This window comes from Aquila chrysaetos, chromosome 13 (genome assembly GCF_900496995.4).
Source record: "Aquila chrysaetos chrysaetos chromosome 13, bAquChr1.4, whole genome shotgun sequence".
Taxonomy (NCBI): Eukaryota; Metazoa; Chordata; class Aves; order Accipitriformes; family Accipitridae; genus Aquila; species Aquila chrysaetos.
This window is the reverse complement of record NC_044016.1, coordinates 30,205,960-30,233,730: the sequence shown is the minus strand read 5'-3', so window position 1 is coordinate 30,233,730 and position 27,771 is coordinate 30,205,960. Positions and strand designations below refer to the sequence as shown.

Genomic DNA, 27,771 nt, shown 5'->3' with positions numbered 1-27,771 from the left:
GAAGATGAAAGGAGAAGGAGGAGGAGGCAACAGCGGCAGCCAAACTTAATAAATAATTCTGACGATTCCTGATATCAAATGGAGGCCTCTGAGTGGGACCCACTGAAAAATGACACCCTTCCGCCGACCCTGACGCCAGCTGTCCCTCCGTATGTGAAGTTGGGCCTGACCATTGTATATACTGTTTTTTATTCACTGCTTTTTGTGTTCATCTATGTCCAGCTCTGGCTGGTCCTTCACTACAGGCACAAGAGGTTCAGTTACCAAACTGTCTTTCTGTTTCTGTGCTTGTTTTGGGCCTCTCTTAGGACTGTGCTCTTTTCATTTTACTTCAAAGACTTTGTCACAGCAAATTCTCTCAGCCCCTTCATCTTCTGGCTTCTCTATTGCTTCCCAGTCTGCCTCCAGTTTTTTACCCTGACCCTGATGAATCTTTACTTCACACAGGTAAGCAACAAATATTTGATTGATTAAATCTGACAATGGTACAGCATTATTTTGTAAGAACCATGAGAAAAAATGTAATTAACAAATGTACCTTGGCAATGCAAAAAGCAAATTTCAGTTATTTAGTTGCGAATTTTAACTTTTGATGTATATGCAAGTGATCAGTGTTACAATGAAACTGGAGCCTGAAGTGGTCATTTCAGGAATGGCAAATAATATATCTACTGTCTATTAAATGGGTGTCATTTAATTTAAAGGTTGGGGAAAAATGTATAGAAGAGCTTGAAAGCTGGACACCCAAAATGCCATTCTATTATTATTCTTTATATTATTGTTGTTGTTGTTATTAGACTTCATAAACCTCCTGGCTTAGCAGACTTGATCTGTGTGTGTGTGCAGTCAGAATTGTAATTTCTAATTTTGCTGGCAAACACCCCCCCCCCAGTTTTTCATAAGTTGGCTGACATGTTTCTGAGTGAGATTTCTATTCTGTGTATCACAATCAAAACTGTTGATCGGGTCCTATGCGGACCCAATTCCTATAATCTGTATTAAAAATAGCAGTGACTCTGGACCCCACTAAGTGCTGTACAGAAATACATCCTCTATTTCAAGCACACTGTGATGTAAAGGTAAATTAGAAGTGCAGTGGGGTAAAGGAAATAGTATCTGCATTTCAGAAAGAGGTCTTAAGCGTGTATCTGTGCTACAGACAGCTAAGAAGCCAGATGAGTTAGGCTGAACAGCGCTCCAGGTTGCTGCAGTTAGACTTGCTTGGAAGTATTTATGGTGAGCTTGGGTATCTTGGCACTGGGCTGCAGGATGGGATATTGGCATGCTGAGGCAAAGAAAGGCTGCTGGGTTTGCCTAAGATCTCACAGGAAGCTTGCGGGAGGGCAGGGACTGGATTCTCTGTCTCCTCAATCCCACTACCATGCCTGGAGCAGGAAGCCAAGCCTGCACTCAGATGACCCTTGTCGAAGTCTGCTTTCCCAGTGCAGGAGTGGTTGGCCAGGAGAGCACCAGCCGGGCCTGGAGCACCCCCGGCGGCGCTCAGGATGCTTTGGGTGTTGCTGTGTGTCCCACTTGGAACCAGCTTGGTGCCTGGTTCTGGGTGCTTCTGTAGTGCCTACGGTGTTTAACAGTGCTCTGTAGTGGTTACAGGCCTGTCAATTCTGAACAGCCTGGCTGGAGAGATCAGGCTGCTTGTGAGAGCTGCCATCCCAGAGCTGAAAAAGCAGCAGTGGTAAGCATGACAGCTGTAAGAGGATCACTTGAGTTGTAGAGGGTATTACTTAGAACCACATACACAGTTTTGTGCTTAGGTTTACTTTTCTGGATTCAGTGTCTGAAACACTTGCTAACTCATCCTGCTCCACTCCCTGGGACTTGAGATATATTAAGGGATTACAGGAACCTTTCATCTACATGCTACTCAGGTCCAGCTCAGGCATATGGTGACCTATGCTTTATCCCATAGCTATTGCGAGAGTCATTTGATAATGGTGCGGCTCCCCAGGGGCAAACGTCCATCATTGCACAGTCCATGCCCATCACAGCAGCTGCGACTAAGTCATAGCCCCAGGTAAGATTCTTCCCTCAGACATACACGTAGGGCTGCCGTGGAAGTCTGGAGGCAGAATGCAGCATCCTGGCTCTTCGCCAAGAGAAGCTGAGGCTGGTGTGAGCACAGAGGGGGCACAGCAGCCTGCACTCTGTGCATTAGAGTGCCAGCACTCGGGAGCTTAGTGTTGCGGGTAACTGATTCCTTTAATCTAAGGAAGATCTAGGAAGAGAGCATACAGAATGCACACATGTGTCCTTTTAATTTATTTTTGGCATTGCTGTCTGATATAATTCAGGAAATACAAGTCAGTGGTTGGAAACAGAAAAAATGCTAAGGCTATTGGTTCTGCCTTTGAGAGAATTTCTGCTCTGTCATCATGAGTCCTCATGATCTTCCTCTGAGCCCCTCTGTAAAGGATTGTAATAGTTACCTGTCTTGAAGGGTGTTGTGAGGCTTTTGAAACAATATTTGCAAGGGACTTTCAGAGTTTGTGATGTGTGTCATAATCTTTAAAGATTGTGGGCCACTGTAGACAGGCATGTTATTAGTATTTTTTGCTTTCGAGCTGGTTGCTCCCAGTGAAATCTCATGTCAAATTTATCTCCCCAGCCAAAACAAAGCCTTAAGAAATACAAGCACAGCCATTGTATGAATATAACGTAAGACACAGAATAAGTGCACATATTTTTAATTCACTGTTATTAATTCTTTACTTCTAACCATTAAAAGGTGGTTTGGCTTGAAATTCAGCATCTTCTTGAGACTGTATATTTAATGCGCATCTAGCTTTCCACAGTAGGCAAGCAAGAACTAGTGTGAAAGGGGTGGGGAGAGAGAATTTTGTTTTCAGTAATGGCTTATAACTTCACAGACCTGTTCAGAAACAACTTGTAATCCTTTTTTCTCTAGAAGGCAGGCAAGAAGGGTCTGCAGCAGTGTCTCATTGCATGAAAACCATGCTACTGGTGCTTAGTTAGAGGGGAAGAAATGATCTATATATAGTATAGGGACAGAGGACTGGAAGAGACCTTATGGGTCTCTGGAATTTGCAGTTGTTTATTATCTGCTGTACAGCACCCACCATTTCTAAATGTGGCACTGCTAGGAAAACTTTTAGACATAGATGTGAGAAGACAAAAAAACTAATTTGGCAAGTGCCTGAGGGCATTTTTCAGAATAATAAGCACCTTTGAACTTGACAGAAAGTTACCCACAACTATTCACTTTTTAATAGGTATCCCAAAGCAATGGGGACGCAAATTTCTACTGTATTTTGTGTGTAGCAAGACAAATAAGCCATGATGATGTCGGCACAGCAGAGGTTGTTCCCAGACTTGAGCATCACCATCAGCAGATACAGCAGAAGGAGCTGTACTGTGTTGGGGCAGGTTCCTAAAGCAGGTGACCTGTGGGTGAAAGGGAAGTTAAAATCAAAATAGTTTTGACCCAGAACAAGGGATCTTTGGAATAAGAGTCAAGTTCGGGGTCCTTTGCTACGGTCTTGATGCCCTACTTAGGGCAGAATAGAAAGGGTGCTGCAGATAAGGCTTATATAATATTAGCTCCTCTCAGAAATCCCATACTGGAGAAAATACATGTGATTTTTAATGAAAACAATTTATTAGAATTTATTAATCCTGTGTCTGTATTAATTCTCTTCTAAAGAAAAAAATGTGACCTATACTCTCAGGATAAGCCTCTGTCTACTTAGAAATCATTAAAATAAATCTCAAGTGAAGATGAGATCCAGTAGCACTTCTGTAAAACAATAGTGCAACACTGGCAAATAACTGCATTGTACCAAGCCAGAGCAGATCCCTGATCCTCATCCATCAGATAGGGAGCTGAAGCGTGCATTTCCACCTACGAAGACCAAAAAGCCCATAGATATGTTTGCCTCACACCTGCAGCTCCCACGGGTTTATTTTGCTGCGTGATAAAGCAAAGATTGCAAATCAGCAAGTAACATATTTTCCCCTTTAAATGGTTCCAGACAGTGAGGATCCCAGGACTTGGGCACTCTTTTATTTATGTCCTGCCTAGCCAAATCTTCCCAGCCCCTGACAAGGGGAGACTGAGATGAGTCCTCAGGCTTTACAGTTAGTGCTGTGGGCAAAAGCGTAAAGAGGCTCAGCAAAATAAGATAAGAAGTTGCCTTTTTTGGTGTGTGAGAGGGGTGGGCAGAGAAGGGCTTGCTTCACTTTGTCCTGTTTGCTCAGACTTCACATTTCCCTGGGGAACAGGATAGAAATTAAGCAGGAGGCAGGCTAGGATGGAGGGTTACAGACTCAAAGAACAAGGTCAGGGCCAAAGACCGTGAGCCATAGGGGATGCTGGAAATCCCAGGCCTCCCCTGTGGCCAGGCACAGCAAACAATTTGGTGGGCTGTAGGTTTAATCGTCAGGTTGGGAACTCCTGCAGGACCTAGGGAACGTGGTGCTGAGCTAAAGAACTGTGAGGCTGTATGGGTGGAGAAGGGCTGGTAGACAGATTTACCTCTCCTTCCTCCTCCCTAACCATCTTCCCTTTTCTCTGGCATCCAGATTGAGAAGTTTACCCTGCCTCCCAGGCAGGACTGATAAAATCAGGGACTTTCAAATGAAGAGAAAATGTACAGAGTAAGACAGTTTAGAGGTGAGCTGGCCATGCTGGAAGTGCCTGGCAGGGTGGGGTAAAACCAGTACCAGGCTTTCAGAGAAGTTACGTGTATCTCAGTGGAACTGGGGTCTGTGTTAGCTCTGGGAGGAAAATGAAGAGAACTTCTCAGCCTCTAATTACTGGGGATAGCATTTCAAAAGTAATACCACCAGTGAGAGAACAGAGAGGGCTTTTTGTTTAGGAGAAATATTTATTTTTTAGTAGAAATGAATACACCATGTATTATAAAGCTTATTATTAATTTAAAGTGTGCTTTAGATGTACATAGAACTACACAGGACTCTAACTATGGATGGTAAAGCATCAGCAAATATGTTTGGCATAAATCATTGCCCTCAGTATTGGATCTATATGAGACAAATTGCGACTGGAGACTGGCTGGCTGTCAGCATCTGACATGAAGAATAGGGTCATTTAACTTAGAAAATAATTTGACAAGAAAGCTACACATGCAAGTTTACTGTGGCTGCCAGCCCCGCAATGGTCCCTGTCCTTTAAAGACTATTTTTACCAATTTACACAAGTCTGAGTATGGTAGTGAGTCATGTTGCCCATATCTGTAGGCCTTACAAACCATGTAGAGTTTAGAGAGTAGATGGAAAACTTGCATATTTTGAGGGAATCTGATCCAACTGAAAGTATGAACATGGGAGAAAGAGAGAAAGAGGAAGGTGGACCTGGGACTGGAAGATACACAGAAGAGGAAAGGTATATGTGCTGATGGTGAGGGGCTCTGGGCCTGCATGATGTTGTGGCATATTTTCAGGGTGCAAAGAGAAGTTTGCACAGAGTGTGACAGAGGAGGAGAGGGGCTGTAGTGAAAGGAACCGGGAAGGAAAAGTACACTCTCTGCTCCTTATAAAGATTTTGAAATGAGAACTGGTAAATAAAGCTGAACTTCATTCCTGTACAGAGGGCCAGCTTGAGACATATGCAAGCACTTAACACATACCTGAGGCTTTTTGGTAAGCTGGGCTGTGGCTCCTGTAAAAGTGAATTGATCAGGTAGTAGTAGAGGTACACTGGAGGTTTGTGCCATCCATTACACATCAGTTCAGCTAAATCAGAGCATGGACTGAAAGTTGCTCCAGTGAGATTTTCTTTTTCTTTTGCTCTGGGAATATGTGACTTGGCTTTAACACCTGATTCATTGATACTTGTAGGGTCAGAGTGGCTCCTGATTTAACTTTCATTAACTGTAGCTGGAATCCCCTTAAGCTACAGCAGCCTAACTCTGCCTTCTCTGCTGCCCAGCAGCCCTGCAGAACTCTCTGCAGCCGAGCTCTGATGGATTCCCATGCCATCCTCACTGCTTCTCTGCTGGGACCTGGTAAAATGTCTTTAAGGCCAGCTGTTTACATCAGTTCCTGCAACAGAAATTTTCCTTGGCTGTATGAAGGGCTTTTTGGACTCCTTTTGTACTGCTTCAGTTTTATATGCCAGACATATACCTCAGGGGAGTGGAGGAGGGAGTGTGAGAATCTCATTTGAGGTTTCCAGTCCTTCAGCAAAAACAAGGAGTCAAAACAGGATATTTCTCATTTAAAGAACAAGCAAAAGGGGAAATACTTTTAAGAAGAAAAAGTAACCCTTTAGACATTAGAAAATTAGCAAGGAGTTTCACTGAGTTTTCTGTGTTGCTGTTCATCTTGGGGCTCTCTGAAAGGTCTTTTTTAAAAAGTCTGCCTTCTGCTTGCTGTTTAGTCTATTCTTAGGAATAGCCTGGTTTGCTCTGGTTTGCTGGAAGACTTGCTTAGATGACTCAGATATTGACTGGAAGCTTTCTCAACACTGTTGCGGGGAGGGGCCATTGAGCAACCAGTCTCTTGAGCTAAATGACTGTTAAAAGCAAAAGCTGCACCCACGCATATAAGGTATATTGAGATCAGCTTCTGACATCCTTACTCCCACTGAACAGCCCTTTATTCTGTGACAATCACATTGCTTCCAGCAAGGCTACTCGTGAACTAAGGCCCCATCGGTGTTTAAGCAAAGATGGCAGAACTTGGCTGCCTGTATTTCTGTCTAGCAGTGAATTTTTAAGAGTGTCCATGCCTTATAGTGTAGCTTTCATTCTATGTAGCATCCATTTTTTATGCAGTGTTCATTTTCTTTCTTAATGGCCATTTTGCTCTGATACAATTCAGAAGCATTTATCAGCTGGGAGAGGCCCACCAAATGTGGAATCACAATAACAGCTGTTTTGGTGATCTCGCATCCGGAGATCCTGTTGGATCTGCAGCAGGAACGTCATGTTTGGTTTTAGCTAAGTTACCCATAGAGCTTTTGCTAGGTAGGGCAGCCTTGGACTGGTTTATGTGACAGGAGTGCTCTGTGACATTATAGCGGTGAGTGGATCCTTTCTGGGGAACCACAGGAGATGGTATTCAGGAACTTGTGAATTTTCTAGGTTTTGTGGATCCGGCACAACTCATTGCCCACTGCAAATTTCTTGTCTTTTGTATTTCTTTGCACAGACTCTGAATGATTCTGTTCAGTGCGACTCTGAAAGCTGTCAAAATTAACGGTACAATATGTGTGAGTAAGTGCTACTCAGAACAGGTGAGGATTGTGGAATGGCCCTAGAGACAAGTTTTACTTGTTTAGTTTCATTGAGGTCAGGAGTCTGTTCCTTCCCGCTGGCCCACAGTGTCTTTCAGAATAAGAAAAGTAAGCAACAAGTCTAGTGCAAAAAGTGTACAGGAGGTATTTTGAAGCCCATCTCTTCTCTAAAAACTGACAGCCCCTCTTTGTGCACCACAGAAACACAGAACATTCACAAGCATCTTGTACGTCTCCGTTCAGTAGCAAGTAAGTAAATTACCATAAAACTTCTTCCTGAACTCTTGTGAGAATTCATGATCCAGGAATTTGGAGAATCTTTGGATGAATCACAAATATCTTGTCTAAGGGATACTGCCAGAGATGTTAACTATTTGAAAACAGTATCAATGGTTGCAGAATATTTTTAGAGGTTTTTTCCCCCAACATTTTCAATTTTGTTCTCAGCTATTATTTTTCTAGGGCCTGCTGAAAAGCTCAGTGTTCTCTGCTGGTTCAGCTAGTGCTAAGCAGGCTGATGCGTCACAAAAATAATTTCCATGTCAAGGCAGCTGTTTATGGTGAATAGGAGTTAAATGACAAGTTGTTCCAGGAGTGCTGGAACAAGTGAAGCCTGATTTTCTCCAGATCTATGTCTCATGCTTGACTTCGAGCTGTTTCCATAACTGGGGCATTTCTTGTGATACTTTGCTATGCTGGGTCTCTCACACTGGGTGATGTGTAGGATCATTATGCAGGGTTCTTCTCACAGAGGTCACGTATCAGATGCATTTATAGGGTTCCTTACTTCTGTTGGGTCACTAATTTTTAGGAGGGTGATAAAGGATCATGTCTTTGATGCTTCAATTATTTTTCCATCAGTCCTCTGATTGGACTATTTTAGGATTAGTGTGGGGACAGATAAACAGGTTGACAGGCAGACATAGGCCTACACATACATAGTGCTCATGTAAGTCCTGTTTCCTTGGGAAAGCATGATAATCATAGCAAATATTATGCAAGCTATACTAAAGAGCATGCAAAACCAAGTGAAATGGATAAGGCTGGATAACTTGAGGAGAAAACAATTAGGAAACAACCCAGAATGAGTCATAGAGCATGGGGTTTTTTTTTGTAAAAATAGCAATCAGCATGGTTCTATGTTGGTTTAAATGAACATTTGTAAACTGAGTGTGTTTGGAAACCATGTTAGCTTATGAAAAAGCAGTGATGCTTCCCTGTAATTTTTTTAATAAATAAGATATAAAATATGCTAATGTATTTTTATATAATTTCTGATGGTGGTTAAACACCTGTGATTAATATTATCTAGCTACATTGCAGAAAACATGCCAGTATTTTGTCGTTTCCATTACAGCAAGGTAACTACTGGGCCTGAGCTATATCTCTGTAAAAATACATATTGTTGTAGAGTGAACAGACAGTCAGCAGAAGCCAAATATTCCTCAGAGTAAAACTTTGAGTTTGGTTCTTGATGGCATCCTTTTGGCAGTGTAACATGGATACAAACATATATATCCAATCTGAGGCCAGGGTACTATGATGGGCTCTTCATGGGAAGAGAGCATCTGACCCAATATGGTGGTATGAGCTGGTGTATGTGAGAGACATGTACTGTTAGGTCATGTAAGAGCCTAATAATTACTTGCCTCTATGATTATACTGGCATTGGTCCTTTTGTGAATACTGGTATAAAGGACCTTATTCCTGAGCCAGAGTAAGTGAAAATAATGGTGTAGACAATTTGTATAGAAGTACATCATGATCGCCTGCTGGGTGGTTTTAATACTTTGCTTAGAGCTTGCCTGCCATGGATAAGCAATAAATGCAAATCTGTTATGTAATGAAACCTATCATTACATTTCTTGTGACCTGTGAGACAGGATTCCTGTGGATCACAGTGACTTTCTCTGCTTACATGTATCCTATGTTTGATGCAATACTCTTCTGTTTTGCAGGTGATTTTCAAAGCTAAGTCAAAGTATTCCCCAGAGCTACTGAAATACAGGTAAGAACTATGCAAACGTTTAATGTGGTAAAGAAGAGTTGCCATGCTCTTTGAGAAACACTACATCTTTTATAATTTGTGATACTTATATCTCAACTATTCATATTTATATACCAGTGTTTTATGATGATGGTTCTGAGGCCAGCTTCTTCCAATGACATTTAGAAGTCTGTGTCATTTCCCAACACATGCACCATTTTTAGACATTCACATATTTCAAAGGCAAATATTTCAAATACAAGCAGAAAACACTCACCCTGGTAATTTGTTTGCAAGTTCCGAACATTTGTATTGCTAGCTGAATTCAGATCCGGTGCTTTGATAGAGGTAGCAGAGTGATGTATTTATTTTGACAGGAATGAGTGGGACTGGGTATGTATTAATCAGTGAGGTCAGTGGTAATAAAAACTCAAAAGTTTTGGGAAGGTGAAAGAAGAGTTGTGAAGGGAAGGAGCTAGAGAGAATGGATTCAACTTGGTGATGTGTTTGGGAGCTCACCAATAACCTCCCATGACATGTTGAGGTTATGGTAGCTTTGCATTTAGGTGGAGAGATTTGTTTAGGATCTTGTTGAGCAGGAGGAATTGTCAGGAACTACTTGAAAGCTCCCCAAAGGGCAGTAATGTCCAGAAAGCTGAGGAAGAGCTCAATAAATTACTGTTTATTGTGGCAATGCCTAAAAGCCTCAGTTGAGCAATGTTTTTTAGATGGGGTGAGAGAGAGAGAGGTTGTCTCCATTCTAAAGAAAGAACTTACAGTCTGAATTCAGGATAGGAAAACAGAGTAATCTGAAACTGAAATCTGACCTGTTACTTGCTGACTGTTAGGAGAACATAGTACTGTATCAACAGGTCAAATATTAACATTCTCTTTGCTGGGTGAAAAACTGGCTGGATGGAGGAGGCCAGAGGGTTGTGGTGAATGGAGTTAAATCCAGTTGGCGGCAGGTCACAAGTGGTGTTCCCCAGGGCTTGGAGTTGGGCCCCGTTCTGTTTAATATCTTTATCAATGATTTGGATGAGGGGATTGAGTGCACCCTCAGCAAGTTTGCAGATGACACCAAGTTGGGAGGCAGGGTCGATCTGCTCGAGGCTAGGGAGGCTCTACAGAGAGATCTGGACAGGCTGGATCGATGGGCTGAGGCCAATCATATGAAGTTCAACAAGGCCAAGTGCCGGGTCCTGCACTTGGGTCACAGCAACCCCATGCAGCGCTACAGGCTTGGGGAAGAGTGGCTGGAAAGCTGCCCAGCAGAAAAGGACCTGGGGATATTGGTCAATAGCTGGCTGAACATGAGCCGGCAGTGTGCCCAGGTGGCCAAGAAGGCCAATGGCATCCTAGCCTGTATCAGAAATAGTGTGGCCAGCAGGAGCAGGGAGGTGATTGTTCCCCTGTATTCGGCACTGGTGAGGCCGCGCCTCGAGTGCTGTGTTCAGTTTTGGGCCCCTCACTGCAGGAAAGACACTGAGTTGCTGGAGCGTGTCCAGAGAAGGGCAACCAAGTTGGTGAGGGGCCTGGAGCACAAGTCTGATGAGGAGCGGCTGAGGGAGCTGGGGCTGTTTAGTCTGGAGAAAAGGTGGCTGAGGGGAGACCTTATCGCTCTCTACAACTACCTGAAGGGGGGTTGTAGTGAGGTGGGTGTTGGTCTCTTCTGTCAGGTGGCTGGAGATAGAACGAGAGGAAATGGCCTCAAGTTGCTGCAAGGGAGGTTTAGGTTAGATATTAGGAAAAATTTTTTTACTGAGTGGGTTGTCAGACATTGGAATAGGCTGCCCAGGGAAGTGGTTGAGTCACCATCCCTGGAGGTATTCAAAAAGCACGTAGATGGGGTACTCCAGAACATGATTTAGTGGGCATGATTGATGGTTGGACTCGATGATCTTGAAGGTCTTTTCCAACCTAAATGATTCTATGATTGTCCTTGCCCTGGAAAGTTTGTCATCCAATTGGGTTTCAATACAGCTAGAGAGGCGATCATCTGGAGCAAGTGCTTCAGAAACCATGTTTGGTAGAATGGCAGTACAGTGAGAGCAGTCTTGGGGTGGGCTGTGCTTGGGCTGATGAGGGTATGGGACACGCAGGGTGTGATGGCTGACTGAGGGATGTGGACTCCATGCTGAACCACAGCTGATGCAGAAATTGTCAGGATGGGAACAGAGAGGCTGCATCTATTTTGGTGGCCTCAGGAATGCTTTCAAGTTAGTGTGTCTGTGTGCATACCTTAGCCACATCCCAAACTAGAAGGGGCAGGAGCTGGATGCTCCCTGGTAAACACCATGGCATACAAATACATTCGCCTCCCTTTGCACTCTGGTTTCTGTGGGAAGGAAATCCAGAAGTATGGGCTGGTAGACAAACACAGCACACACCAGTCAGGTCCCCAGCCAGCCCCCAATGCAAGTGTGCCTGCCTCTGATGGTACACATAGGCAAGAGGAACAGAGGATGGCTTTGCACAAAGCCTGGGCTGCAGGTCAGGGTGGTAAAGGGCGGGTCTGCGGGTCTATGAACATGTTCCTGGCTGGCTTTAAAGGTGAGAGGTAGAAGCTTTGAACCTCATCTGTTACTGATGTTTGTGGCAAGGCTTTATTGCTGAAAACTGCTTGAAAATGTCTTCCATCAAGCGAAGGGAGCTTGTGATATTTAGTCAATGGCTGTGGAGTGACTACATTAGCACCCTGCATGTAGCTCTTGGGGCGTTTCCGTTCCTAAACACTTTTGTATTGTGACTGGAATTACTCATGTACAGACTACCCTTCCCACAACAGCTCCATGTCCACCCTGACTCTTGCCTACTACACTTCTAACACAGATCAGTCTTGGATCTGGTCTAGCCTTTTCTCTCTTATTCAGCCCTGTTGGTAAATGACTTCAGTAGTATTTTGTTTTAATATCTAGATCTCTTAGCACAAATGTGGTTAGCCTGTGTAAGAGCCATATAAATAAAGCTGACCTAATTTCCTATCTTATACAGGGCAATTGAAGTGGTGCAATATGTGTACACCCACAGCTGAGCTCCTGAATCTTAATTGTAACAGGCTACTCAAAGACATAGAATGACAGAGTGGTTTGGGTTGGAAGGGACCTTTAAAGATCATCTAGCCCAACCCCTGTCCCATGGGCAGGGACGTCTTTCATTAGATCAGGTTGCTGAAATCCTGATGGAGAGATGGATGATGGATGGTAGAAAGATGGATGGCCTACAGACAGGGGCTGGAGTCTGCACTTACTGAATTTGATTTTTCTTCATTGCTGAATGTTCACTTTTTGATCCCCCCCGCCCCCCCCATTTTCTTTAATAAGTGTCAGACCTTATTGCCTGCTATTAGCATTTCTGCACTAGATAATGGCAACTTAAACAGGGCAACAGAGAGGTAGGAGTGTGGTCTGTGTATTGGCACAGGTCTCAGAAATCAGAATCATTTCAGATATGGAAAAAATTGATAAAATCCTATCAGAGATCCAGAATCTTAAGCAAACTTTACTCAGCACAGCCTTCATGATGTTAGTCACTGTAGCAAAAGAGCTCAAGGCGAAGCCCGTGCCAGCCCAACTTCATATTTAAACAGTCCTTCTGCACGTCTCCCTGGACTTGGGGATTTCTTACAGTCACTGGGTTTGGATGAGGCTTGCTGTGCTGTGTGTGCATGCCTTGTTACACACAAGCTTCAGACACTGTATGGTTTCTGAGGAAACCACGTACAAAATGCAGTAGTTTCAAACGCATTTTCCTGTTAAACAAGGCAAAGCTCACTGCATTCATCTGAAGTTTGATTTTAAGCTCAAAGAAAAACTTAGGGGTGCATTCAGCCTGACACAGAAAGAACAGAACACCCTGGCACATGCCTTCCCTGGCCAAGCCAGATTACACACAGCTCCTTTAAGGGACGAGACCCAAAGTGGGGATTAGGCACAATAGGCTTTTGAACAGTCGCTGGTGCAATCTGGAAGGACCTCTCCTGCCCTGCTTTTCTATTTTCTAAAAAACCCCATATGCTTATTCATGCCTAGTAGGTGCCCTTGTAGTTGAGATGTAAGGATACATTCTGCCTTTAAGTGAGTTAGGAACGCTTTCTGCAGCTGCAGAGACCCTAAAACTGCCCTGAGAGACACAGCCTGCATCTCCATCAGTGCTTATTCAGAAGCTCAGCAACAATGCTTCTATTGTCAAAACAGGCAGCCTTTTCCCCAGCCACATCATGTTAATAAGGGGGATGGAAGATCATTATGTGAAGAGCTGCACAACTGACTGGCCATGACAGCTCACCCTGGCACATATGGGAGTGTGTGGGCATGAGAGCATGACAGTGCTTTTTCTTTTTTTTTTTTTTTTTTTTTGCTGAACTCCATCAAGGAGGAGCCTGGCCTTGGAAGCCTCTAAGCCTTGCTGGTTGCAAGCCAGCATCAAGGGCATGCAGGCCGTGCTGAAGCAGAAGGTCCCTCTGACTAAGAGGAGCAAAAAGAGAGCATGTACTTACTGTCCTGCAAGCAGGCAGCACGTAAGAGCATACCTTTCCTTGTAAGCCCGAACACCACAAGAATATTTTACCTGCACTACAGTAGGGGAGCAGAGATGAGACTATTAAATAGACTTTGGGAGGAGAAGGAAAGGAAGACACGTGATCACCACTTTTGAGATATTAGTAAAAGCTGTAAATGTACCACCACTACAACTGGGAACTACATTCTCCAGAGGAAGCCATGTGAGAGAGGAGCTTCAGGACTGCAGTGCTTCTAGCATCAGACTGTGAGGTTTAAAGGAACTACCTCTAGCTGCTTATCCTAAAAACAGAGGCCTGCCCTGGAGGGTTAAGAATGAGCACAGTCTTCCCCGTGAGAAGGAATTTCCATGACTGGCAAGGAAAAGACAGCATCCTCGCTCACTGCCAGATATAGCTGGAAAGAAGGGCATTGATTCACAAGCAGGGACTTTTAGGCTTTCATATCTCCCTGTTACACATTTAAAAGGTCTCAAAGGTATACCCCTTCCTTTCTTGCCCTCTGAAAAGAAGCCAGCTATGCTTCAGCATTGTAGCTGTGTTGATGCTATCCCAAAAGGATATGAATGTGTGAAGGAAGATGATCACCATTGGGTAAAGTATTTTTAAACAATCAGAATTGGATTCCTCAGGGACAGTCTGGATGTTTGTTGTCAGTCAAATTCAAAGTTCCCAGCATGAAAAGCTTGGCCAAAACCTCTTGTTCAGTGACTGCAGATTATGACCCTTATCAGTAATTGCCTTGGTCAGCAATGATAATGAAGTAAGCAAACATCTGAAATGGAAAAATTACCTTTTTTTTTTTTTTTTTTTTTTAAACTGAAAAGCTCCACAGCTGTGTGTAGGAGTAAAGAGGAATTAGAAGCAGCTTTCCCTGAGTATGTGGTATACTTAGATTGCAGGTATGAGTGCTGGGTAGGTGGGAAAAAACACATGGAGAAAACTAGTCCAGCTCCTGGGCTTCTGTCTGTCACATTTGTGTTCCAGCTCTGCTTCTGTGGTTGTGCAAATGAACCTTTTGCCTGGCATAGGTGGCAAAATGCCAATCCAGAATCAATATGCATATTTACATTTCTTGATGTTTCTTTCAAGAGGTTGCCCATGACCAAGTTATTTAGGAAAAGGGACAGAGAAAGATGCTGGGGAACCAGTAACTCAGAGATTTTTCCTACTGTTGGACACCCCCCTAATTTAACATGAAATCTGATGGCAAACAACAGCAGTCAGTGATGCTTCTCATGGCAGTGGTGGTGTAGTAAAACCAGGGTCAAAACCAGTCCATTCCAGGCAACTCAATCTTTTGTGAAGTTTCTCCTGTCAGTGAGTAGTCAGAGGGTTTGTGCGGTATATGAAGTGCACACTCTAAGAAAGTACATGTGTATTCTAAGTAGTTTTTAAGAACTGTACTGTTGTATTTCTGCTGCAAAGTCTTCCATGTTTTGCTGCTTGATATTAGTTTCTTTACTTACAGCTTGTTGTGTAACTGTAAAAACAGGTTTGAAATGATCTGAGTTAATCTCTCCAGCAATCTGGAGCACTTTGATTTGGGCTCAGGCAGCTGGTCACTCTATCAGCTGTGGCAGCCCAACACATGCAGCTTTCATTGCTCAGAGTGCAACTTCCATCTCATGACTGACACTTGCTGAACGATGTCGTTAAAACTGTTTTCTCCTCACTCTCCCAGGTTGCCCCTCTACCTGGCTTCTCTTTTCATAAGTCTGCTCTTCCTCTTGGTGAATTTAACATGTGCAGTATTGGTGAGGACACAGAATTCAGAGAGAAAAGTCATTGTCTCTGTCCGGGTGGCAATTAATGACACGTTGTTTGTGCTGTGCGCTGTTTCACTCTCCATCTGCCTGTATAAGATTTCCAAGATGTCTTTAGCCAACATTTACTTGGAGTCCAAGGTAAGGTACATTTTCAGTTCTTTTCGAGTACCTTCTGAGAGACAAGGGCAGTGCGAGGCAAAGCCACAGTTCTTTAGATCCCCTGAGAGCTGGAGGCCTTGAACTTCACAGCTTGTGTTTGGCTGGCCATCCTGCTCAATATATGAATTAAATACTAAGTGCTAGCAAGGGTGCTTTTGGCTAACACCAGTGACCCCAAAATATGTATTTTTGAGGCAGAGTTTACAGAACTTATTGGCTGGAGTTTCTCACAGCTGTTTTTCAAGTGAATACTGCTTTCTCCAGATCCCCTTCTGAAGACCACCTCATTTCAGTACTGCTGCATAGAAGTGGTCTATACTTTGGGATCCTTCAGCTTGTCAAATTATTGACTGATTAAGTTAAATGTTTAAGGTAGCAGCATGCTGAAGATAAGCCCGGCAGAAGAATATGAATCTCCCTTTATACATTTGCATACTGTCCTATAGGTAATGAGAATGTGTTTTAAAAGACTTAATGCATTATAAATTCAGCCAAGTGGGGAGAAGGGTTAAAAGTCTCTCATATTACTCTACAAAATGTTCTTTAAAGAAATATTGTTAGGTTTACAGCTTTGGACACATTCAGTGGTCAAGGCGCTGGGTGGCATAATGTAAGCCTGCAGTGTTTATTATAAAATCAGTGAAGGCGTTTTGTATTTATAAATAATGAAACAAGGCTTTCAAAGGTCCTTGCATTTGCAGTAGATAGTTGAATCTTAAAGTAAATTATTAGTTTAACCAATAGCACATTACCTTTACCACAACAAACCTTTCCAAAATGTAAGTTTCAGCTACTATTTAGAAAATCTTATAATAAAATTCCTCTCTCTGTTTACTTAATCAGATGAAAGGAGTGCTTTTCCTGTTTAATCAAATCTGGCCATACTGCACAACAACGGAAAGTTCAGGGCTGCATAGAAGATTTAAAAACACAGCTTAGTTTTTGTTTCTTTCAAGCCTGTCACTTGCTGACCAAAGGGCATGGGGCAATGGATTATTTTTACTAGTAAGAAGAGTTTTTCTACTGCTGCAAATCACAGAAGCGTAAATCTCTGTAACAAAGCAGTGTTAACCTAAGGGAGGCTTTGGTAGATTACTTTGTTCCGTTTCCTCCTCCTGTAGGAAACCTGATCTTCTTCACTTCAAGCTATTTCACAAAACCACAACAAACTAACATTATTGCAGACAGGAAGGGACAGGACACTCAGCTGATGAAAGTTTGAATGTGGAAATGAGAATTAAAGAGCGCTTTGCTCCCTTGTGCTGACCTGAAATGGGAGTTCCTCTGGGGGCTTTCAGTAGGATTTGACTGCACATACGTAGGGATACAGATGGCTGGAGCTGGCAGTGAAAAAACATCCTGGTTTAATCTGCTACTGTTGGGCTGAAAAAGGTAGCTAAAGAAGAAAAACCCACTCTCTATAGTGATGTGATAGAAGCAACGTTGGAGATAATGCGTGCTCTGCGGTGCATGTAGATAGGCATCAGTACTGGCAGCCTTTTATTTGCATCGCCCATCTGCTGGCACGTACCTTCTGTGAAGGAAGCACACACCAGTGAAAGTGCACATGTGAAAAGGCATTCACCTCCATGACCTGGCGTGGAGGACCGGCCTGCTTCTCTGCACCAAGGCTACGGCAGCACCAAGGCGGTGCACAGCCCTGCCCGTAGGTGCTGACTTGGGCCAGTTCTGTGCTGGCCAGAAGCATCAGGCAGTGGGACATGCTACGAACTCAGGGCTCCCCCTCTCTTCCGTAGGGGCCTGTGACTGGAAAAGCATTCTTCTGGCTTTACTTTTACTGCTGTGCTCTCCCTTCACCAAGCCACTAAGTATATTTGACTGGCAGCAAAACCAGGACACTTTTACCCCCTTTTTTTGTATTGGGATTGAAGTTTGTTAAATCTCTAGCATATTTAACTATCAACTATTAAAGAATGACAGCTATGTAGGGAGACCTATATAGGGAAATACCGACCCCATTCTGCTCTTCACTTCTGCTATCCCCAGTCTGTAAATGCTACTGAGCTGGGATATGGTGTGTGCGAGTCAGCAGCTTCCTCTGCTCTCTCACCCTTGGTTTCCATGACAGCATCACTGACTTGCTAGTACCGAAGGAGAATAGAGAAGAGCCTAGCAACATTTCCTCTCTGTGGCATTTCCTGCTTGCTGGTCTCGCCACAGCTTTCACCACTGCCTACTATGTATCTGGCTTCAGTTCCTGTATAGCAGCAGGTTCTTGGCTCGCTCCTGACATGGCTGCAGGTTATGGCCTGGTGAACGGTGGTAGTTCCAGCGTGTTGTAAGCAAGAATTCGGTCAGAGAGGTTAACTGTACTGGGGATTTTGTAATACTCCTGAGCCTGACCGTTCCCTGAATCAATGTTATTTTGCTGGGAAAACAGGCAAGCTAGTTTTCTGCAAGCTTTTGTGACTACTCCCTGAGCTCCTCTTTACTGACACTCACCAGGGAGTGCAGACCGAGGAGCTGGGTTGACAGAGCCGCAGGGACAATAGCCACCAGCGTGGGTGAGCAGGAGAGGGGCCCTGGTAGTCTCCTGAAGGCCAGGGGTTCAGGACATGGTGACTTGGTGACTTTCCCTGATACTTCACTAGCTATTCTGTTATGCCTGTGCTCTACCTGCCACAGTGCTTCGGACCTCTGCTCCTTGGCTGCAAACCTGGAAGCAGAGTGTGTGAGTGGAGGGAACAGGGTGCAGACCTTCCTGTCTCCTGCATTGGTATGAAAGGTCCTGTGAGGGGAGGACCAGCTTCCCTTTTGGCCTCTCTCTCTCTCACGTAGATGAGAGGAGCCCATCCTCGCGGTGGGGTCTCTGCCAGGACGGGCAGAGGGCAGGGCTAGTGAAGCAAATGACTGCAAGGTATCTTGCTCTTCCAAAAGCACACAGAGCTTTAACCCATCTTTCCTCCTTCGGCTGTGCAAAGCACTGTTCCAGAGCCAAGTGCACGGAATTTGCTTTGAGCTCCCTTCAAAGGCAGTCCTGCTTTTGTACATCTGCCTGCCTCTGTGATCAGACTCACACTGATCCCTGTAGCCATGGCTCCTGGATTCCTTCCTTTCTTGCAGCTACAGCTCCTGTGCTGGTGTCCCAGCTGCCCACAGTGACCCTCCCCACCTGATACAGTGGTCAGGCATCCCACTTATTCCTCATGCTGGATTAGGCTCTTTCCCCTGCTCTGTCCTTTTTTTCTCTCTAGGGCTTAGGAACTGTTGTGATTTCACACATTCCTCCCCTTGTGCCCAAACTCCCACCGACAGACTGCCCTGCCACAGTCACTCTGCCCGTAAGCCATGCTTCCACTTTGTCTTCTCTGTGTTGACATTAGGTAAGGCAGGATGTTCTGTTCCTGTCTGTGCTGTGTTTAACTGCTGACTGTTATGACCTTCTCTGTACTTAGGAAATAGGTGCAGAGCAAGCAGTTGTAAAAAGATGCAAGGTTGCATCATGCTAGCTAGCCAGCATCTGATGCAGGATGCTCTATAGCTAATGCACAGCTGAAGGCTGAATCCTCTTGCTCCATCTGATACCAAATTTAGTTCTAATGTGTTTTCATTGCTCTGAAAATAGCACTTGTACAATAAGTTGTAGGAATTAGTCACAGCCATCTTGGTAAGGGCTGGAACTGCTACCATTGCCTGGAAACCACTGTACTGATAAAATACAGGAATAGACGTAGTGTAGGATATACTGATCAAAGAAGGAAAGAGAAAAAGTCAGTCACATTAGACAGAGTAGCATGACAACCCTCTAAGTCCATGCAAAGCAATGTTCTTCTCAGCTTCCCTTATGAATAATAACCTGTGCTTAAATCTCTTCCAGGGCTCATCTGTCTGTCAGGTGACAAGTATAGGAGTGACTGTTATACTACTTTATACCTCACGAGCCTGTTACAACTTGTTCATCTTATCGTTTTCCCAAACCAAGAAAGTAAATTCCTTTGATTATGATTGGTACAACGTATCAGATCAGGCAAGTATGAAAATATTTGCTAATGAGAAACACCCGTTCTGTATATGATGGCTGATTTCTTAAATGCTATGACAAGAGGAATTAATATATTAAAATCCCGTTATTTTTTTCTTTTATTCAATGCACTAAGATTGTTTTGCTCCAGGAATACAAATTTCTGGTAATTTCAGCATAAGGAACAGCTAAAAGAAAGAAGTAACCACTAGCCAAATAATTTAAAAAAAAAAAAATCAATCTTTTATTTACCATGATTTTATTGTTCAAAAAAAAAAAGTGCCTTTTATGAAAAAAGACAGGTGTTTTGTCCATTAGAAAGAATGTATTGTACTTGGAGAACCAGAAAACCAATACTTGATTCCACTGAAATGCAGTTATTTACCTTAATTCTGTCATTAGTGTGATAACTTCTGTAGTGTGAGCATAAGACTAAGATTCTTCCCAACCTTTAATTCCAAGGGACAATTCCAATTGAAAACTAACAATGATAAAAACACTAAAGGAAATAGCAGGGGATTCTTCATTGAATTTTATGAAATTTGGGCATCCAGCTCCTTTCTCTGCTTTGAAGCATGTAGTTAGGTCCCACTAGTTTTCCAGTTCTCTCAAGGCTAGGCAAAATGGCAGGCCTGGGTCTGGACCATGAGTACATTTTGTTTGGCCTCAAAATCCCAGACACTTGATGTCTCCCCACCCCCTCAGCAAGCACCTACAGACCAAAAGCAATGTTCCCAGCCGCGCAAGGGCTTTTGTATTGCTGGGGTGGCCAAGCAAACCTGGAGCCATTAACAATTTTCTGTTGAGCAGTAGATAAAACTGTAAATAAGAAGCAGGTAAACAGTAGGGTAGGATTACCCAGAGGACCTCATTATGAGTTAGTTGTGTAGGGTCTGTCAAGGGACCACTAATCAACCCTGCTGCGGTGCAGAGAAGAGGAGTGCAGCTAGGTGTTGCTGCTCCATGTAATTAGAACACACAGATTTAGGCAGAAGGGCACTAGTTTGTGACTCATCTCCCAGATCAAACATTTTCCCGCTTGTTGCTGGGGCCTGGAGTGTTGCTGCTGCTCCTGCTGACCCCTTGCAGGGGGCACTTCTTGTGCTGACTCCTACAGTCTGCAGTAACAGGGGCTGGAACTTTAGGGCCAGAATATTGGGTCCCGTTTTCCCCTGTGGAGGCAGAGGTTGTTCACAGGGAAGCTCACTGGAAAGCTTTAGGCCTGAGGTCTCTGTGACTGATTTTTGAACATCTCATCTGACTTGTGACATTGGGGTTGCCTGGGTTTTGGGGTAAATGATTTGAGCCGTATGTAAAGGGCCTGGAACTGAGGAGCGGGTAATCAATTTGGTACCAGAATCAAAAGTCACTTTTAAAAATATAGCCCAATGTTTGTACTGTGGTACTGCCTCAGGTCACTTGTCAGAAACATTACCCTTTTCTCTTCTGTACAAAACACATGAAAGGACAGGATTTGCCCTCTGTGACTGTGGTGAACGGTGGAGGGGAAATCTAGAGAGAAGTTCAAAGCTAATGCTAGAGTAACAGCATGGTTATTCAAGCTAACAATCTGCACTAATTTGAAGGGATCCAAGCCTTAATTTTTAAAAGCCAGATTGCCAGCAATGCTGTTGGAAGACCTGGGCATTGATTGTTCCTCTACATGTTATTCCCAGCTGGAAAAGGACTGGAAAACTAGTTTCTCATTATCTGGATTTGATCACTTGATCAAATGGTTGCTTGCCAGGATCTTAGACTAGGAAGACCCTTGCATTAAACTTTGCTTTTGCTGGAGGAAAGATAGCAGGAGGAGGAGGAGGGAGGGGGAAAGGTGGAAATAAAGGGAAGTCATGTACCCAATGAGATAGCCTATTGATTTTTTTTTTTACTATGCCTTTAATCATTAGCCAGGTTAATCTGGCTTTACTGAATGGAATTGCTGGCCGTGTTGTCAAGCATTTCAGCCACTTAAATATAGGTCTTCATAAGAAGACACATTGCGTCCTGCACCTGCCATCTTTATTTTTAAACACTTTTCTCTTTGACTTTTCAACAGGCAGATCTGAAATGTCAGCTGGGAGATGCAGGTTACATAGTGTTTGGAGTGATCCTTTTCATCTGGGAGCTCTTGCCTACTTCCTTGGTGGTGTATTTCTTCCGTGTCCGAAACCCTACAAAAGATCTAGTAAGTGGAATTTGTTAGTGTTTTTGTTAGTGTAATGTCCAGGCAGGTCTGGAGGGCTCACCTTCTGAAGGAGCTTTTGCTTCTTTACATTTTGACTTCTCTTTTTCAATATGTCCTTGGCAGAATAAAAGCAACCCAAACTTTCCACTTTTTATATTAACTCCTTGTGAAAGAAACGCATCATGTTTACCCAGAAGGAAGACAAGGTGTTTCTCAGGCAGTTTACCTTAAAAATCAGGAACCTTCTTAAATTTAAGGACATCTTCCCTTTGAGTTAATACAGTACTTTACTGGAGTCAATGCAAAATGAGTTTGCTATCCAAACTTGGGATCTTTCATCACATAGCAGTGAAAATGGTTGTGTGCTAACAGTTCAACGGCATGTATGAAATAACAGAGTGAATTCTTTCAGCTCTGTACCCATTGAATTGTTTCCATGTCAAAGATCAATAACCACAATAAGCACTTGCTGACATTTTTGTTTGCTATTTCAGCAGAGCCGAGATTAAGGTCTGAGTTGTAAGGATAATTCCCCATAAGCATCCTTAATATCTAGGTAGTTAATAGATGGACAAGCATCTTTTTATAGCTGTAGGCAACATCTCCGGGTTAGCAGAGGATGTGCTGGTTGACAGGCACATGGGGAGTATCAGCCCTGCGCTAGGATTACCGAAGTAATGTCTCTGTTTCTGTAGGCCAAACCAAACCAAAGCTAATATTCCCCAAGAAGGATGTGAATGGTAAATTCACAAGTAAGAGAAGCAATTAATAGAATCACTTTTTAGAGAAGGCAATGGTTTTTATTCTAACATGCAGATTTCAGAGACAATGATAAAGCCAAGCTGAACAAGGAAGTAATACCTGACATCACACTAAGAAACCCCAGGAACCGCAGTGTCCATCACAAAAAAAATCGCAGCCCCACTCCTGCTTAGGAGTTAGCCAGGATAACTGCAAAGAGAAGAAATGTTTTAAAGTACAGTCCGGTGGTGCTGCCCTTCTAAAAAGTGACCACAGAGAGATCTCATTTTATCTGAAGTGAGTTTAGTAAGGCTAGACCTGGTGGTCACATTCGGATAGTGTGGGAGAGATTCACAAGAGAATGAAAATAAGGGATGTGGTCTAATCTCTCCTTTCAAAAAGCTGATCACATGAAGACTTGGAATCCTACTCAAACAAGAGCTCAAATAGAGTCAAACAGGCAGTATTCTCTCACAAGTCACAGAGCACTTCAGTAACACATATAAGATTATATTTTTGCATTGTGATTTGCAGAAAGCCTTAAATCTCCAACTTCATAAAGATACAGTTCAGAAGAGCCAATCAGTGATATCACTTCTTTTATGAGTACCTTTTTTAGGGTAGACATTATCTGTCATAGTGGATAGGTCATGTATGGATTTTTTCTACAGAAGACAAATATTTATGCTAAACAATATCATGGTAAGAGGAAAACTGGAAACAACATTGTTAGAAAAAAGATGAAGAGACTGTAGCGAGGCAAAACTGAACTTCAGTGCAAGTATGCCACAAGAGGGAGACCAAGGGCCACAGGACTTTAATGTGTTCAGTAGGCTGCCAGAGCAGTTAAGTATCAAATGGTCCAGTGATTGAAAATACTCGGCCAGAAAGCATGGGATTAGAATTAAAACAAACCCTCTTTTAGTTAAAAAACCTTAACAACAACTCTGATTTAGTAAAAATCCAAAATGTTCTTTATTTTTAATAAGGAACAATCCCAAGAAATAGCTGTTCTTTGGTTGTACATTTCATTCAGGACTTCAGAAACAAAAAGTTTGAGTAGAGGCAGCCTGTGTTCAGCACTGTTGAAACGTAAAGCTCCACTCCACAGACGATTATAGCCTGGAACGAGCTGTCTGTCTGCTTTGGGGCTGACACAGTGTAACTGCATGCAGTGCGTGGTCCTTTGCCTGGCCATATCTTCAGCCAGACAAATGTTGGAAATGGGGAGATGACAGAGGTGGACCTATTTTTAGTTCATCTTTGTCAAAGTTATTTAACATTTAAAACATAGGGGGAGATTAAACTGCTCTCCTGCTTAAGGCCAAGGAGAAGATGTCATCCTGGCTTATCCACAGGTGCAGGGAACCCTGTTCCCTGGGGATGGAACCAGTGGATCAGTGGAAGAGGGTCAGCTGGGTCCTAGATGTCCCTCTGCACTGTTTCCAGAATCAAACTGACCTTTTGAATCTTGTATGTTTTCTGTTTTGATTCATAGAGAAATAAAAGCAAAATGCTTTGTAAATAAAGGAGTTACATGTACACCCCTTTCCCTCTTTTATCAAAGGACGTTTCCTTGGGATTTGACCTTCACAGCACTGTAGGGTAGATACTGAAATTGCTCAGAGAGGTCCTAAGGGGCTTTTCAGCTGTGGTTTCATTAAGCAGGGTGCCAAGGTTGATCAGCATGATCAATTCCTGAGGCAAGCGAGGTAACGCACCAGACAGGAGGGTTACAAATGTGGGAAGTAAAACCAAATCTCTTTAGGTGTCTCATGTCCTTCAGCTCCTCAGCCGCTTCCTTACTGCTCACTTCAAGTCAGCTGGCTAAAAGTGTAAAGTGTCCAGGATGGACAGGAATTCAGCAGACAGGTTAAATGCATGCTGGAGGGTGGTTTCAGAAATGGGTCATGTCTGTTAGCTAGAAGGAAGGAAAAGGAAAAGCCGTTGAGATCACTGGACTATGACTATGCTGGTAGAGAAAAACAGAAAAATGCAAAAAGATTTCTATTGTCTACAGCAAATGTAAAATTGCCTATTTTATTTTGGAAGGTAGGAAGTAAGTCTGCAGTGACTCCTTCTAGAAGTCAGGCACCAAGCAGTTTATCTATCTGTTGCAAGCACTGACTGAGGTTTCCCTTCCCTCAGGCCAACGCAGGAATGGTCCCAAGCCACGGCTTCAGTCCCAGATCTTACTTCTTTGACAACCCTCGCAGATACGACAGTGATGACGACCTAGCATGGAATATTGCACCCCAGGGGGCACAGGGCAGGTAAGATACAAGAAGGAACTGCTTGCTTCCCCTAAAAGAAACTGGAGGAGGAAGAACTCTCACACACTGTGGAAGAGTAATGTAAATTGTCTGGCTCCAATTGTTGCATAAATTCCAGGGGGCGAGGGGAAGCAAAGGGGGAAGCTGAAGTGGAAAGGCAGCGCTGTGTGACTGTAGGGATCGGAGAGCCCCATAGAGACTACAAAGACACAAGAATGCAAACGGTTATATAATTTCAGAATTGTAACAGTATGCCACTCTTTGAAAAACTCAGGTCAGACCTTTGGGTCGCATGTTTCACCCTCTGTTTCTTCCAAGAGTGGCTTAAGAAGTGCCATTTACTAGTTTTAAGTGTGTGAGCAAGGCAACCTAGAAAACCAGCTGTCTCCCTGCCTTCAGGGAGAGCAGGGAGAAGCCCGACAGAGCAGGGAGCAGCTTGCGATGGTGGTAGCGAGAAGCCTCTCGACTTCAGTTGCCCTGTAACATGGCTAAATGTCTTGGGGTTTACATGAAATAAAGGGGACTTTTGCTTTCCCACTTGCTGAAAGCTTATGCGAATCCACCCAACTGCCGAAATCCCACACAACCCACAACTGGGACAAAAAGCCTGTTTTCTCTGTGTAACTGCGAGCTTTAGGTAGGGATTCCCTTCCAGGAAGGAGCAGTTCACAGCAAGGATGATAGCACCCAATTTGGAGAAGGAAAGACAGAGCCGGGACACTATCCTGCCCTGAAAGGAGGCTCAGTCTTGTCTTACTCCTTTGCTGTTCCTGTATCTACACTAGGCTAGTAGTAGATAAGTGTAATCACTCATCTTAAAATGAAGACTAACTTGCTAATAGTCGCTAACATACCTTAACTCTAGTTCTTGTCAGTCATTTAGCTAAGATTGCGTAGTCACTGTCTCTGAGCCCAAACCACCTTTTAAGTGAAGTTGGACATTTGCTCTTCACAGTTATTAGTCATCCTCCCCCTGCGTTAGTTTCTTCACATAGTAACTGAACCCACTGCAGATGCTGGAGGTGGTGCGTGCCAGGCCGGTATGCAGCCTACAGCTAGAAGCACCCTCCCCTCCGCGCAGGGGCATAAGGGAACCAGCCGCACTGGTAATTCAGGCACGCTTCCCAGTGCAAACCAAACCAGCCACGCATGTTGTCTCACGCTGCTCGTGGGAGAAAAACCACCGTGCCAGAGCTGCTAACCAAGTACCTGTCCCTTGTACGTGGACACAGGAGGTTTAGGTCTGTCCCTGAGAGGCCCTTGCAGTGACAGGACTTGGCAGGGATTAGAAGCACCGCTTCTAGGATTTTCAAACGCCTTCTGGAATAGTGAATCGGAAAGGGGAGGGTCTCCGGTGAACTAGAAGAATCAGGAAACAGATGATGAGTTGAGAACACTTGGGCCAAAATAATTGACAGATCAGAAAAATAGTAGCTGCCTGAACCCTTGGTTGGGGTTTTATTTTATTTTTGCGCTTCAGGGTGAGAACTACCTCTCTGCGATTGCATTTTGCCCACATTCGCCAACCAGCTGTCTACAGAACCAACCTGCCAGTCGCTAATGCTTCTGTTTTCTTTTTAAGTTTCTCTCCAGACTACTACGACTGGGGCCATCAGAACAACAGCTTCATGGCTTACATAGGATCCCTCCAACAAGATCCAGCACTGGACACAGACCGGCCAAGCCCTATGTAACTTCAGTCAACTACAGCGTTCTAGGACATTCCACTATTAAAACAAATGTTCTGAAAAACAGCGCTTAGCAATTTTTCTTCACCTTTTGGTTTTTAGAAGTGTTCCTATACACAGATAAATGAAGAACTTGGCTTTGCCACGAGCTTTTCATAGTTCAAGGAGAAGTATAAGCTAATGATTTAAACTTTGAAGAATTCTAATTAATACCTTGTTCTAAGCCATGGTCTTTTTGGCTTTGAATAGAGTTGTTGGTATAATTTAATCATTTTATGCTCATTTTAAAAGAGCAAACTTCATGAAGTGAAATGGCATAATTATTTTCTAAGTATTTTTATTTTTACACTGTGTATTACGTTAGAAACACGATTATGATGAATATACTGTAAACACACAAATGGGTTGTTCAAATGCATGACAGTAGCGATTCTTACATGCACATAAAAGCCTGTAAGGGAAAAATTTCAACCCGATTAAATACTGTCAAGTTATTGCTGTATTCTCAGAGCACAATTTACTCTTTGGATGATCACAGCTTATTCAATGTGGCAAGATGGTTGGAGGCTAGAAGTCATCTATACCCTAGTTACAATCTCAAAACACATTTCATTCTTCTAAGTAAGAAAATCATATCTTCTCAGTGGCTATAGGGACAGTCTCAGAACAGTAGAGATGGGCATCTGCTCCGGCTGCTGGGGCATTGTGAACTGCAAAACAGGCTGAAAAGATGTAAGTTTGAAAAATTAAAGTTGTGTGATCATCTCTGTCAATCAGTTCTAGGTAAAGCATGTAAAAGAGCAAGTTGAATACTGAGCCAGGCAGATGGATACATACAACCGTACTTACTTTTTACTTATTTATTAAAAACTGAGGAAGTGCAGTCTGGGAATAGAACAAGAGCCAGGAATACATAACACAGAAAAACCTCAAGTGGACCTAGAGGATAAACTCTGCGTAACTAGCAGAAGGTCAGCAAAGCCGTGCTTCAGCCTTGTATGTTCAGGGATAAATTGGATGGTTTGTGGTGGAAATGGTGGATAAATACCATTCTAATATATGACATTTGCACATAGTAAGCCTAAAAATAATTATTACTAATCTAAGGTGAGCAGGAACCCTAACTCTTCTTCAGGTCTTTTTATTGTGCCCAGTACTGACTGGTATGGTCTACTCTGAAGAGCTCTGCACCCCCAGCCTTTCTTTCTCCTTCCCCCCATGAAGCACCGTAATT

At 43.4% G+C, this 27,771-nt stretch overlaps 1 protein-coding gene across 1 annotated transcript; it reads left to right on the top strand.

Annotated features, from left to right (window-relative positions):
* GPR137B (G protein-coupled receptor 137B) lies at nt 1-27,031 on the top strand. The gene is made up of 7 exons (XM_030034640.2): nt 1-447; nt 9,193-9,242; nt 15,425-15,647; nt 19,507-19,656; nt 21,707-21,835; nt 24,725-24,849; nt 26,432-27,031. The coding sequence occupies exons 1-7, from the start codon at nt 79-81 to the stop codon at nt 26,541-26,543; spliced, it is 1,158 nt and encodes a 385-aa protein (XP_029890500.1). The 5' UTR covers nt 1-78; the 3' UTR covers nt 26,544-27,031.
* Nucleotides 27,032-27,771: the final 740 nt, after the last annotated feature.